Raw genomic sequence first — 14,560 nt, 5'->3', positions numbered from 1 at the left:
AATTATTCAAGAGCATTCACTCGAGGCCATCACGATCGTGAACTGATGAACAACAACATCTCTTCCTGTCGTGATTCTGCTGAACAGACCACACATCACCATGGTGGTGATCCTGAACAAAACTCCAATAATTGTTCTCAAAGTTCGGAATCTTGTTTGATTCAATTTCCTATCGAGGTTTGGACACATATTTTCGGCTTTCTTGAATTTGACCAGGTCAAACGAATTTCTCTCAAAATTAGTTCTAAACTTGCTCATTACTTTCTAAATGATGAAAATGAATTGTTCTATCGTCTCCTCTGCTATTTTGAATTGAAACAAGATTTGGAGGAGTGTTTGGAGACAATTCTCAATAGGAAGACTACGAATGTAGCCTATTACCGAAAACATAGAAGAGGTTTATTGCAACCTGAACAGGTTAAATTCAAACCATCATTCGAGTCTTATCCAAAATCAATGTCTCAACTACGTTCAATCCTCAAAAAAAAGGTGGAAAAAATCAAGAACTTATTTCCTGAGCTCTACTGTGACATGGAAGAGAAAACCATGAATGCCCTTAAAAGAACTTATTGTGGGCAAATAGAAATTGAAATTGAAAACGATGAAGTGTATCATGACGGTCTAATTTCCATTGCCCAACAAAAGATAGATGTCAAGAATTTTACTTTGAAACGCAAACGAAAAAGTCCGAAATGGAAAACTATTTGGACTCATCTTTTTGAAAATCAATATTATAGAAAAGCATCTCAGTATTTGCAAATATTGGCCAATCTGCTTCGAACTAGTGGTCGACGAAACATCAATTATAGGAGACTTAGAATTGATATCATTAGAAAAATACTTGATGCCTTGAAATGGTTAACTCCACAACAACGGCACAAACTCATGTTCAAAACATACACATTCACTCCAAAATACAAGTATCCACACCAACCACAAAACCGAAATCTCAAATCTGGCCTTTTTCACTCCTTTGTTTATCATACGTTTATGATGCTTCAGCATCATAGAGAAGATTATCAAATTCATGAATTTGTGGAAGCATGTTCAGAGTTTATTTTGTACTTTTTGCAGGAGTCTGGAAATGGAGCCATTCTCATGGAACAATTAATTCCAAATAACTGTGCACTAATCTTGCTCATGAAAATTCCAGATGTGAAATTTGTGCCAACTGTTTTACAGATTTTGCGTTCATATACCCACACCATACGAAAGGCACCCGACTATATGTTGTTTCGTCTTTTGACATGTGGCATGAAATTTTGTGTGAACATGGCCATCATTCGTGAACTCTTTCAAAGGAACATCATTACCAAAGAGTTGTTATCAATGGATCCTCCACCTTCAAGAAAAAAGTTAAATATTTTTCATTATGCCATGGCTTCAGTGAATCGATGGGTGTATGACTATTACGATTATTATTGGTACTACAGTGATGTATTTAATTTGATTATTTGCACCTTAGATGGAAAGGCACTTCCTAAATCAATTCTTGATGAAAGAAGGAGAGTCAATAATAATAGTAATTCAAGGAATGACTCCAAAAGACTGATTATTCAGCCCAAATCCAAAATTTGTCGTAAATTATTGGAAGTTCTTGATTTCTGGACTCCCCGTAACGAATATTCAAAAACATTTCATGAACAAGTGACAAAGTTCTCTGATGATTCTCTATTTTATTGGGATGAATATGTGGCTTTTGAAAAACGAAAGTTTGGAAACCTCAATGATTTTAAAAGAAGAAAATAAACCATTTCCAAAAATTGATGAGAAACGTACTTGGGCTATTCAATCAATGCCTACAGAACATGATTGAGCAACCCGAGCACTCGAAATTCTGCAGTATTTTTCACTGACTTTCCAAGTAAATGAGTTGGTGTTTGAAAACTGATAATTTTAAAGTTTGTCTGATTTTATTTAAATAAGCATTGAAATATTTCATCGAATTCAGTAAGAAAAATTTATTGATGAATCAGTTGAAAAATAAGGGACTGATTTGAAGTAAAGTCAGTACCTAAATTAGACTCTAAGTTGAATTGAAATCAGTATCCAAATCTGACTCTGGGTTGAATAAAAATCAGTTGAAAAATAAGACTCTGGGTTGAATTAAAATCAGTCTCCAAATCATACTATGGTATTGAAATTAGTCTACGGATAAGACACTCATTGGAATGAAAATCACCAATATCGTATTTCATAGTAATCCATGGAAGGCTTGAGTAATCCACTTCTAATTCAGTGTAATTATAATTTCTCGCTATCAATCATCGTATCATCTTTTCAAATAAGCTGATCATCAATGATTCAATGCTTACCTTGACGATGACCATGACACCTTGTGTTCAATTGGGTCAAGTAATACCAACTTACCTTGATTCATGAATTGTTCTGAATGTAGTGAAGGGTAGGAATGTTCGATTGTAACAATTAATGAGTTTGGTTGAGTCTTTGAAAAAATTTTCATACTCATCACAATCACGTGAATAAACTTGGTATTGTTTAAATCAAGAACAAGTCATTCCTATGAACTTGTTTAAATTTACCACAAACTTGGAAACATGGTATGGCGTTTTTTGGCATTTCGTCCAATATTTTGACTTGATTCGAGTCTAAACTTTTAACGTGATACAAGCCATCCTTTTTACTGGTCACGAGACCATGACCAAATTCTTGAGCATGAAAATAATCACCCTTTTCAAATTGAAAATGAAAAGTTCTTACTCGTTTCATGGAAATGACTTGATGTAATGAAAAGTTCTCCAGTGCTTTGTGGTCCATGTTATTCTTTCCTCCTTGAACAGAGCTAGTGATGGATCCAACTAGATCTTCGAGCATAAAAGTACTCGTACACCATAGTGGTCCAAGATAGAAAATAGAACTGTTTACATGATGAATAATATATAAAAATAATTACATGATGGATAATATGTGAAAAGGAGCTATATCATTTAGCCGACTTACAGAGGAAAATGAACGACTGTATGTGAAGCCAGTGTTAAAATAATAATGTTAAAATCTGTCTCGATGGCTTGTAATATTTCAAAAATTTCCTTTTTCATACTGTATAGAACTTCAAGGCTTCTCACTACTGGATGCATGATGGTGCGTATAAAAGTAGAAAGTCTATTGAGAATGTGATAATGTTTGTCTGATATTTCATCCTGAAAAACCTCAATACAATATGAAAATATTATATAATATTCAATTGCTTTGAAATAACTCAATTCATCCAATCCACGGACTCTTCGATGATAGAACGAAGGTGTTTTGATTTCATATAGCTTGTCTATCGTTCTTTTAGTAGTTTATCAAGTAAAAGTTCTTAACTTACTGTTAATAGTATCAATATTGTACTTGTTTTTGATAAAGTTCAACAATTTTGCACAAAGGCCTTCAAGTAAATTATGTAACAAATCACAAGCAATCTGTGTGGTCCATGTAAAGTATGGTAGTCTCACCAGTATGGACAAGCCTTTAACACCATCAAATTGTTGAATCTCTCCCTTTAGCATTAATTTGTAATTTGCAACAATTTCAGACCAAACCCGTTCCTGTTCATTTCCACCCGAGCTGTAAATGGTTCGGTCTTGAATCTTTCTACCATTCTTTTTACACCATCGACAACTTGAAGTTCCAGCATGATTGGCCATGCACAATAAATCGTAACATGCATCAAGATCTACTAGAAAGGTGAACAATCTTGCCTTGAGACGATATATCACACCTTGTTCTGTTTTACATTCCTTTCCCTGATTCAATATCAATAATTCGGAAATAAATCGATCAAGCAGAGTATTGAATGGAATGGGTTTGTTGCTATATGCAAGCAGCATGGTGAGTGGAAATGAATATCTATATTGCAATGGCAGTTCAGTAATCCACGCTACAAGAGGAAGCACACTCTTTCTGCTGCTTTTGCTAACAGAACCTGAATCACCTCCACCAATGAGGGTAATACACACGGCATCCGGTTCTTTCCAGCCTCTCACAACTCGTTCATATTCAATCGAGTCTATACAGTCATTAATTTCATCGATACTTGGTTGAACAGTGCAATGAGCTTTAAAATTTCTCAATCCAATCAAGTCCACCATTTCTGAAGTGCAAGTTTCAATAGATTTACTCCAGAAAAAACTATTAGAACAATCCATTCCACATTTGGAACAGCAATGATTAGAAGCTTCACATACTTGATCACAGCAATGATATACTTTTTGATATTGCTTGGATACATTAATAATCTTTTTGAGTAAGGTATTGACATTGGAAGGCAACTTACAAGTATCTGGAAGAAGTGCATTCAAGATTCTGAAAATTTCATTCATCATTACTTTGCTAGCCTTAAATTTGACATATAATTGTAGCATATCAAATATTAATTCTCCCAAAGTCTTACTGGAATGAGTGGATATTGGAGTACGTGAGTTGGGAATTTGATTCATAATCATGACCAGTGCTTGTTTTTGAAACACTTCAAAAAACTCTACAAAGCTCTCATTGCTTTCTAAATCATTCACCATGGTGTGAAGAAATCCATCCGAGTTGTTTCCTTCTCCCCCTTCTCCGTCGTTCAAGGTTGGAGGTGGTGGAGGCTGAGTATTGTGTAATATATTATTGGTCGCGAGAGGGTGGTGATGATGATGTGAAGAAGAAGGAGCAACAGCTTCCGATGATGATACATTGGCACGTTGTTGTGGAATGGTCATTCTGCCAACTCTAATACTCGAGTATTCCATGTTGGAGTTCAAAATAGCTCGCTCAAGAGCACGAGCAGAAACCATATTCTTGTGAGAATAGACTGACCGTGGCATTTTGGTTTGACGTTCGAGCGGTATTTTTTACCAACATTTTCAGAAAAAAAAAACTCAAGTTCTTTTCTCTTACCACTTTACAACACATGTCTCAACAATCAAATGAACAAGGCTCTTCTTCTCACGAGAAGAAACGGTTGCCATCATCTTCAGTTGACCTTATTAAAAGTAAGAAGAAGAAACATACCCCAAAGGAAGTGGAAGTCCTTAAAGCTGAACACTATAATTCTGTAAAGCAAGTTCTTCAGCTATTGAAATCCAAGAGCAGTCAAACTGAGGCTTCCACTTCAGTAACCAAGAATCAAAAGAAAAGGTCATCAAAGAAGAAGACTGATTTGCCTGATGTCACTGTTCCGCACATCAGACTCATTCTGGAGAATGTCAGTGCTCGGTTGAAGGACGAAACATTGCAAGATGAGTCCGGTCAATTACCACCTCCATTGGAAATCAAAAAGGCTTTAAAAACAAAGCAACAATTGATTGACTGTCTCACTAATTACCCACAATATGAGACCATCATGACGGTGTTGCAACAGATCCTAAATAACCTCCAGCTGAAAGTGTTTATTGAGAATCATGTTCTTTCTACCACTGAAAAAGTGACATGTAATCCTTCTCACGTTCGTTCGATTTGTTTAGGAAGTAGAAAAGAGTCCCAGCTCATTCATGTTGCCAATGCCACCACCAATCCGGCGTTGAATGCACAAAAGTCAGACTGCTTAATTGTTACCATTACAAAAGTCTTACCAGAAGCCATGAAACTGGTCACATCTCTTCCCGACGAGTTTCATGTAAACTCGTTGCATGAATGGAGTATGGACTGTATGGTGTGGGATAAGAGTGAACCATTAATCACATCTCAAAACTTTTTCAATGCAAACACCAACCAATTAGTATTACCTTCTGTTGAAAATGATTTGTTCAAGCAGAATAATTCTGCAGCCTGCTATATGGATGTGTTGAATTCTTCTACTGTGATTCAAAAGGATCCCTTGTCCATGATCTTTACCTCTCAAAAAGATATGGTCGTGCCTGCATTCTCCACTCAAAAAGATCTGTCTGAAGTGGTATTGCCTCAATCCATGCAATCTCAACCACCAATGCAATTTCAACCGTCAGTACAACTGTCAGTGCAATCTCAACCCTTGGCTTCTTCATCATTTCAGAAAGACCCGACCAACACCACAATACTCTCTTCTCAAACTGATGTTTTGACTCCAGTCTTCTCCTCTTCAGTGGGCTCACATTCCACCATTCCAACGATCCATGAATTTGAAGAATTGAAAAAGAAGTATGAAAGAATTGTCGACATTAATCATGGTCTCCAATTCAATATGAAAAGGATTCAACGAGAATTGGAACAAGAGAAGGAAGAACGAATCAAGTTGCAATCCAAGGTTGATCAGCATCCCGAGAGAATGAATACCGTTCGTGATAACTTGTGTAAGATGTATGTTGATCTTGGAAATATTATAACCTCCATGTCTAACACAACAACCATTATAATTGGGGACGAGAAGAAGGAAGTGGCCTCAGACGAATTTGTTAATTTTTGTAAGAGGAACCAATTTGGCAAGTGTGTGTAGATTACCTTTGTCAAGTGTTCAATTGGAGCATTGACAAATTGAAAACAAACGCCAAACTCCAGCATGCGGTTGCTTCTTTCATATACCAGCACACGGAAATCAAGGAAACCACTCGCCAGTGGAACAACTTTTTCAATACTCACAAATAATGGCTCCGAACTTGATTGCTTTGTAATAAAATAAACAAAAACATTTTCTCCCTTAAAATTCGTCTTGATTTTTCGGAATCAGTATGAAAATGTGGAATTTACTGATTTTGCGACTGGCTTTTTTTCTGACTGAATTCGAATGCAAGTTTGCTCACTAATTTCATTAAAAATACGAAATTTCGAGTGCTCGGGAAGGAGCTCCTTGAATTTGAAAATGCATGTTGAAGAAAAGTAAAAAAAATGTCTGAAGGTTTTGACTGGAAGAAGTTTGTTCGTTTGCAACTTGCTTCTCGTGAGTGTAGCAATGATGATGATAACGATTTACCTTTCAAAGAATTAGATCCAACATATCATCGTTTAATTTCTGCAGAAAACACTTCTATATCGGAACAATGTGATGAATATTCAGTAGAGCAACAATTATTGATCTCTCGAGAAGGCTGGTTGGATTCCGAACTCTTTTCAAAGAAGTATATTTTAGAAAAGTGTGATTTACAACATTATCCATTAAATTTACGACTTTTTGATCATTCCGAAAGAGAAAATCCGGAAAAGGCCGTGCAAGACATGATTTATGAAACAGTAATTATTCAATATTTGAATCCATTATTCTACAAACTTCATCATTATGTAGAAGATAATTTCTCTAAAGAACAGCTGAAGAATTATCTCCTTACTGGGTTGTCTCAATTTCTAGAGCTGTCTCTAGATACTTGCGATTCACAGGTACTATTTGAGAATGTTATTGATTTGCACTATTCTACAAATAGAGACGACAAGTTATTAGCGTTTTTGGTGTGTATTCCATGGTTAGAGACTGGAATGAGAGATGCCTTATTTCTGTATGATTGCTCAACTTCTATCGACAAGGTGAAAGAAAGTTTGTTGAATAGACTCGCCACATTCAGCGACATGTTGGGAAGTGATGATCTTTTGTCGATTTATGGAGAAAATGGTGCATTTATTTTGAAGTTATGTTATGGAAGTCAAAATACTTTAAATTTGAGAAATGTATCAATGCATGGGTTTATTAATTCTCATAATTTTAATCCACATCATACAACGTTTCTATTGTTTTTGATGTGCAACTTAGGCTTTGTTCGAGCACAATATTTTGAAAAGGCTTTTTCAAACTTGAATGAAAAACAAAAAGAAAAATTTTTATATCGACTGAAAGAGAGGAAAATGAACCGAAAAATTCAAGAACATGATAGACTAGCAATAGGTCTTTTGGAACAGTCCATCTTAAAGCTCGAAATTCCGCACGAAGTGTCAAATATTCTATCCGTAGATTTAAAATCAGAGCTTAATTTCTTACAAAGAATGAATCCTGATCTTCCACTAATATCCAAGAATGAGTGGAATCTTGTACTCGAAAGTTATGTCAAGTTTCTGCAAGAAACATCGCAATTTCAAACTTATATAACACTTTCAAGAATATTTCCAATTTTTGAAGCATTTCTACGAAGACTATTTGTATTTTGCAACGTAGATAACAAAGATATATACCATTTTAGATTTAGAATGCTACAAGTGGAGAGAACAAGATCTCTTGTCATATTTGACACCATATTGAACAACAAACCAAATGATTATTACAAACTTGAGGGAAACAGACTCTTTGACGTGTTGAATGAACATGAAATTCATTGCCTATACGATTTATTCAAATGGCCTCATGGAATTAAAATTAGAACATTTATGGCACATGGATGTATTCATTGGGATTGGATTTCTAAACGCTATCTGGATAGATTAATGATTTTATTCATTCAACTCGTTCACAAGTTTTCGAGACAACAGGAGCAACTATCAACTGTTGTGAAAACTTGTAACACATTTATTGAATGTTATTCCCCATGCTTTCATCCCCAGAAAATGCTAAAAGATGACATTTATCAAGCATGTGGTCATTTACAGCAAGTCGAGCATCTTAGAGAGTGTTCAGAATTTTGCGAAATGCTGCAATATTTTGGAGAGGACGAAACAACTTATAGTATTAGAAGAGATCCACTTATTTTGGAGTTATCTGAAAATGAAACCATCATTACCACCAAAATTGATGAAAATCTGAACGCCTTAATTAATCATGCGAAAGAGAGCTACATGATGAAGGGCAGAGAAACACATGATTTTCCTAACACCTCTGTCTCCTCAATAATTATTTGTGAACTGGATAATTTTTTACATTTTGATGTTGAAGAAATATCTGAGAAAGAGGTAAGTGATGTGAAGTGTCACCATCTCATCTTGACACTGTTTTACCAGTTTAAACTTTTGTTGCTAGCACGAAGAATGAGTCAAGAAATTTCTGAATGCCTTAACTTTTTAAGAACTTCTCTCATTTCGAAATGGAAAAAAATTCAGCATTTGAACGCCACCCAAAAAACAACATTAAGGACTACCATGGGTCAGACGGAAAGGTTGCGAAAAGCATGTGAATTTTGCTTGTTCGTTCAGTTAGGCATTTTAAAAAGGAACTCAGCTATAAGCCGATACGTTGCCGGGTGTGACAGATTTTTAGCTCAGTGTACTGCCTCTTTAACAAAAAAGCCAAATTGATAAGTGCTTCGAAATGCTTGTAGCCTTTACTCTTTCCACAGAGGAGATTGAAAATTTAGGTATTATCTTCATTCATCTCAAAAACAAAACCTTAATTAAAAGCTTGTATCACAAGCAAAAATAGATTAAATTCGTTTAAGATCTTTGATGTACTCCAAAATTTCTGCTTGATGCTTTGAGCTTAAAAGTTTGAAGGATTCTCTAAACTTTTGGTATTGTTCATCATCTTTGAATTTGCCATTCACCATATTCGCCTTCAGCCATGGTTTAAGATTGGCATAATACTTTGCATACTGCTCGGGAGTCATGTCCTCATTTTCTTCTTTTTCCTCGACTTCGCTTTCATCTTCTTTTTCAATCTTTTCCTCTTGTTTTTCATTTTCTTCTTCTTCTTGGTTATCTGATGGTTCTTGCTCTTGTTCCTCTTCGACTTCTTCCTCCGTCTCATCTGATTCCTCAGATGCATCAGAAATGTAGATAGACTCGGTTTGTTTTTTATCTTGCTTTTTCTGCTCTTCCTGCCTTATCTTGGATCTAGTCTTGACAGCTTCAGTTTTAACAACTTTTTCTTCTCGTTTTGTTGTATTTGCAGTAGGTGCTGATGTTGCGGTCTTTTTCAAACTTGTTGAAGTAATCTTTCTTTTTGGTGTCACTTCGGGAGAAATGATATCACTTTCGTCTTCTGAATTGCTAGCAACAGAATCATGGTCATTGTCACTCGACAGCTGTGATGTCTCGAGTTTTGATGATACCAGACTAGTTGCAGGCTTTTTTGAGTATGCAGAAATGGGATTTGTTAATTTTTGTTTCTTACTATTGGGTGTGGACTCAACTGTTTTCCTCTTCTTGGGAGTTTCATAATCAATTTTTGAAGGGGATGTAATTTTCTCGCTTTCATTTACAGAATTAAAACTATTCTCTTTTTCTAAATTGGGAGATGACCACAAGGTCACCTCTGTGTACTGGTCTTTTAATTTCAATCCATTCCTTCTCATACTATCAAGCTTTACATAAATTAGTTGTTCATCATTAAAGATATCGGAACATTTTAGATGCGAATTCCATAATCCCATTTCAATTCCTCGTTCATTATAAATACGAGATACAGTGAAGAACGTTGTATCTTCGAAGGATGTACTTTCATCGGATCGTTCATAAAAAATCATTTGATACTGTTTGCATATTGTTTGTTTTACATCATTCAACGAGGATTGTTCCGGTACAATACATCTAAAATTCCTAGGATTTGATAATTGAATAGTTGATGATGGTCTGTGATTATTATTGCTATTATCAAAAAGCAGCCTTCTATAGAATGGATTAACCTTCTCAAGAAGAGAAATGCCCAGTGATGAATTCAAGTCCGTGTTATTGCTCGAGGATGGCGATGGAACTGAAAGAGAAAACCCATCGGCAATCACACGAACATTCAATCGAAAATGTTGTTGCATTTTTTTGTGGCGCGAGAATTAACACAAACATTCGCACTAAATGGCAGTAATAATTAATATTGGATAACCTTGAGAAAAAAGAACAACAATGCATGAAACATCGATTTGTATGTTTTATTGTCTCTACTAGTGGAAAAGTAAGAATCCTAACAAAAATTATGTCGTCAATCACAAAGTGTGAGCAAAACACGACAATGGGCAAAAATTCGCACAAAATGGCAGTAATAATTAATACAGGTATACAGTGTTGGCTGGTGATACTTGGTTAATAGAAGATAGGTCTGCAATCTTCTTCTTCACACATAAGGCTGGAATTTTGGAAGTGATTAATAAGAGCTGTCTTTCCTTGAATTCTGGCATATGTGATGTCACAGACTTTTTCACTATTAAACTTTTCCCATTTCTTATTGTTGAACCTCTCAACAAACGGGATGATCTGTTTTGGATCAATAAAATTAATAAAAGCATAACCAACGTTACACTTATTCTTAAAGTCAATTGGGAGGTAGAAGAAGTCATAGGCTGTCTTGAACTCGGCATCAACTGTCTCTAAAAGCATCTTTTGAGTGTACTTGTTTGGTATGTTCTTGACCATGAGAGTGGTTCTTTTATCAATACCACATCTAACCTTTTCCAAATCAAGTTTAAATTGCTCCTTTTCTTCAGCACTAATGGCTCTGGGACGTCTGGACTTGATTCCAGGATGGAGAAGAGCATCATTCTTGGGTGGTGATGATAAATGCACGTCCATGTTTGGAGTAGTTGGGAGTGATGTGGAAGTAGTAATCTCAATAGCATCAGGAGTACCTACGGTGGTAGGACTTTCGTTTGATCCAGAGTCAGAGGATCTGTTTCTTAAGCCACCAGGCCTAGAGTATTCAATCTTGATCTTCTTTCCTTTGAGCTCGGTTTTGTTTAGTTGTTTCATTGCTCTCTCAGCATCTCTAGTGTCATAGAATTCAATGAACTTGTGGAACTTCTTGTTTGGAGTTTCTCTAATTTCCTTAACATCACCTCCAAATTGAGTGAAAATTGTCTTTAGTTCTTCATTTGTAATAGATGGATCCAAATTAAAAACCACCAAGGTTTCTTGGTTGAGTTGTTCCTTTTCTGGAGGATTCTCTTTTGGAATCGAGTAATGAATGTCGATTTTTCTCTTCTTGATAAGCTTTGACTGCAAGTTCTTCTTGGCTTGTTTCGCATGTCTAATATCGAAATATGTGATCATAACGAATCCACGATGCTTACACGAAGTATACATTTGTCTAATTGGGCCAAAACTTTCGAAAAGCTGCCTAAGCTCTTGGTCGTCAACGTTACTAGAAATGTTTCTAACGAAGAGAGTTCTTGAAGGATATTCTCCTGGATGTTTGTGTCCTTTGCCTTCTCCTTCGCTGCTGTCAGTTGAGTCTCCAGTTGGAGAGACAATATCTGTTTGGTTGGCATAATTAGCTTGATTAAAATTAGTGGAAATTTGGACGTTAGAAGTGTTTGGACCTGAAAATGATCCAAATGAATTTGAATATTTGTGTCCATAATTAGTTGGTGGCATAATCTTGTATCCAGAGTAATCTGCATTTCCGTCCAAATATCCGTGATATGAATGGCTAATGAGAGGGCTGCCTTGTGATGGAGACATTTCTAACTGACCAACTACGTATTGCTCTTCTGCAAATCCATTGTAAGATCCATTGTTTTGAGGATACCAACCGCTATGTCCAACGTCGAAGGCGTCTGATTCGTCATCCTCCAACAATTTCATAAAATTTCGATCCAAATCACCATCAGTTTTGGAGTAAGCGCTAGAAAACGCAGGAATTGGAGGCATACTGTTGCTTCTTCCACCCTGAAGCAAGGCACGAGTTTGATGAGGAACTTTTCCAGAAGAAAATTCAAAATGGCGTGGAGAATTGTTTGGAGAAATACCTGGAGATATTGGAATCATTCCACCAGCACCAACTCCACCAAAAGATGTTGGTTGATCCATACTGCTTACATGGTCACCTGCTGATCCGAAGAGTGTTTTCTGACTATTCATAATGATATTTTGGTTAGGATAACCAGCAAATGCAGGCTTGATATTTTGTTGTCTTGCGGAATTGTTATTGGAAGTAGTGTTAGGTCCAAGAAGAGGGCTTCCAACAAATCCATGGTTAGAGTCGATGAATGGATTTGATGACGCAAGAGCAGGAGATTGAGGATTATATCTGCTGGCATTGTTGGAAATGCTTTGATTATATACAGTATTAGTGGTGTTGACATCAAGTCTTGGAGACAACTCTAAGTGATATTTGAATAAGATTAGCTGGATGGAATCATTGGATAAATACTTACTGGGTAAATGACCTCCGATAGGTGGAAAGCCATTAGAATTTCCTCGTTGTCTTGAGAAAGATCCATCAAAAGTAAAATCTCTCTGACGGATATGATCCGAATCCAAAGAAAGTGATTGTTGATGAGTACCATTACCAAATGGTAGTTTACTTGGAGAGGTACTAGTTGAGATTAAACTATCAGAGCTGTTGAGAGACATATTCATCATGGACAAGGATAACTGAGGAATATCTTTTGTGTCACCAAGAAGAGGAGATCCCGCATGTGTTGGGCTGTTCAAAAAGGAATACGTCAACAAAGGGGATGTTGGTACGGTTTGTTCCATGAGAGATGGCCTGTTGCCGAAAAGTGGATTTGTTGGCGCTGTTGTGGATGGGTGGTTGTTGGACATTGACAAGTTGTTGTTGTTAGTTTTGCCAATATTACCGTTGCTAGCTTCGTTGAGCAGCATAGTGGTGTTTGCTTGATCAAATGTCATTGATGAAGACGAATACAAGATGATGTATTTACAAGCAAGGATGATCAGCTGATACTAATCGTTGATGATCAATCGGCTTGGTGAAGGCAAGGGTTATCTTTGCTTCCAAAAGTAAATGTACAATGTAACGTCCAAATGTACCTGTTTTGTTGTAAGAGGGTTAATTTGGTGATCAACTCAGGATGGTAAATTATTCAAATAACGTCCAAACAGTGTACTACACTGAAAATAATAATCATCAACTGATGATTCCAAAATTATCTTCGTGGGAGATATCGTGCACGTGTTATTCTCAATCTCTCCTCAGACCTTCAAACCGCAATTTGTTTAAGTCTTACAACACTTATGATTCGGAATACGAGAAGTAACAACAACAACAGAGAAAACGAGTTGTTGCTGTTTAATACCGTAAGAAGTTGTTGTTTGTTGTTTTGCCTATCAAAAACTACACACTCGCAAGAGAAAACTGGTTATCAGGACTACTATTGCTGTGAGTGGTGGAGGATGTTGTTGGGGATGAAGGACTCTTGTTGTTGGTTAATGATGTGAATATTTTTTGGCTGATGATGATTTCGAAGATACGAAGAGCCAACAAATCAAGAGAGATGAGAGCGGTCTTTGAGTGTTCACTTGCGTGTTTTTGCTCAAAGTTTATTCAACCAGGTTGAGCCTTTCTCAGAGGTTCCAATCAGTGGAATTTTTTTCAAGTTGTTTTTGTCCACCAAACTTTTGAAAATCGCTTCAAGAAAAATGATTTGTTGAGGTATTGACGTCTCTCTTTGAAACAAAATCATCTGAATAAAACATTATTACTGATAATGGATTCATGAATTGTTGGAGAAGTTCTGTTTATGATGAATGAATATTTTTGGATTTATCAACATTTGGAAATTCAATTTGAATGGTTTCGGGAGGTATCTTTGCCTTGCTTGATGATAACGATTACCACTCATAGAATTTTGCAATGTAAGGTAGAAACTCTTTTTTGTTGTTACTCTTTATTTAAAACAAACATCTACACTTGATAGCTGCAAGACATCATCAATTGCTCGTTTATTCTTTACGATACAATTAGACAAAACAATAAGGAGACAACAACAATAATACTTTTGCTAATTATTATTATTATTATTTACCAAACAATTTAAACATAATATATATTTGAATAGAAAAACTAATTCGTGTTTAA

General features: G+C 36.0%; 6 protein-coding genes across 6 annotated transcripts; 3 read left to right on the top strand and 3 right to left on the bottom strand.

Annotated features, from left to right (window-relative positions):
- Nucleotides 1–45: 45 nt before the first annotated feature.
- Nucleotides 46–1,749, top strand: FDP41_002018 (uncharacterized protein; the record flags this gene model as incomplete). Its single annotated transcript, XM_044705167.1, has 1 exon — nucleotides 46–1,749. One exon carries the CDS (start codon nucleotides 46–48, stop codon nucleotides 1,747–1,749), a length of 1,704 nt encoding a protein of 567 aa, XP_044563661.1.
- Nucleotides 1,750–2,499: 750 nt separating this feature from the next.
- Nucleotides 2,500–4,811, bottom strand: FDP41_002017 (uncharacterized protein; the record flags this gene model as incomplete). Its single annotated transcript, XM_044705166.1, has 3 exons — nucleotides 2,500–2,878; nucleotides 2,962–3,286; nucleotides 3,332–4,811. 3 exons carry the CDS (start codon nucleotides 4,809–4,811, stop codon nucleotides 2,500–2,502), a joined length of 2,184 nt encoding a protein of 727 aa, XP_044563660.1.
- An 86-nt stretch (nucleotides 4,812–4,897) lies between these two features.
- On the top strand, nucleotides 4,898–6,397 carry FDP41_002016 (uncharacterized protein; the record flags this gene model as incomplete). The annotated part of the gene is made up of 1 exon (XM_044705165.1): nucleotides 4,898–6,397. The coding sequence occupies one exon, from the start codon at nucleotides 4,898–4,900 to the stop codon at nucleotides 6,395–6,397; it is 1,500 nt and encodes a 499-aa protein (XP_044563659.1).
- A 389-nt stretch (nucleotides 6,398–6,786) lies between these two features.
- Nucleotides 6,787–9,108, top strand: FDP41_002015 (uncharacterized protein; the record flags this gene model as incomplete). The annotated part of the gene is made up of 2 exons (XM_044705164.1): nucleotides 6,787–8,766; nucleotides 8,815–9,108. The coding sequence occupies 2 exons, from the start codon at nucleotides 6,787–6,789 to the stop codon at nucleotides 9,106–9,108; spliced, it is 2,274 nt and encodes a 757-aa protein (XP_044563658.1).
- Nucleotides 9,109–9,233: 125 nt separating this feature from the next.
- FDP41_002014 (uncharacterized protein) lies at nucleotides 9,234–10,559 on the bottom strand (the record flags this gene model as incomplete). Its single annotated transcript, XM_044705163.1, has 1 exon — nucleotides 9,234–10,559. The coding sequence occupies one exon, from the start codon at nucleotides 10,557–10,559 to the stop codon at nucleotides 9,234–9,236; it is 1,326 nt and encodes a 441-aa protein (XP_044563657.1).
- Nucleotides 10,560–10,824: 265 nt separating this feature from the next.
- On the bottom strand, nucleotides 10,825–13,344 carry FDP41_002013 (uncharacterized protein; the record flags this gene model as incomplete). Its single annotated transcript, XM_044705162.1, has 2 exons — nucleotides 10,825–12,839; nucleotides 12,894–13,344. The coding sequence occupies 2 exons, from the start codon at nucleotides 13,342–13,344 to the stop codon at nucleotides 10,825–10,827; spliced, it is 2,466 nt and encodes an 821-aa protein (XP_044563656.1).
- Between the last annotated feature and the right edge of the window lie 1,216 nt (nucleotides 13,345–14,560).

The sequence above is a fragment of the Naegleria fowleri genome (genome assembly GCF_008403515.1).
Source record: "Naegleria fowleri strain ATCC 30894 chromosome Unknown tig28, whole genome shotgun sequence".
NCBI classification, from domain to species: Eukaryota; Heterolobosea; class Eutetramitea; order Acrasida; family Naegleriidae; genus Naegleria; species Naegleria fowleri.
The sequence above is the reverse complement of the archived record's forward strand: the minus strand, read 5'-3'. Positions and strand labels throughout refer to the sequence as shown.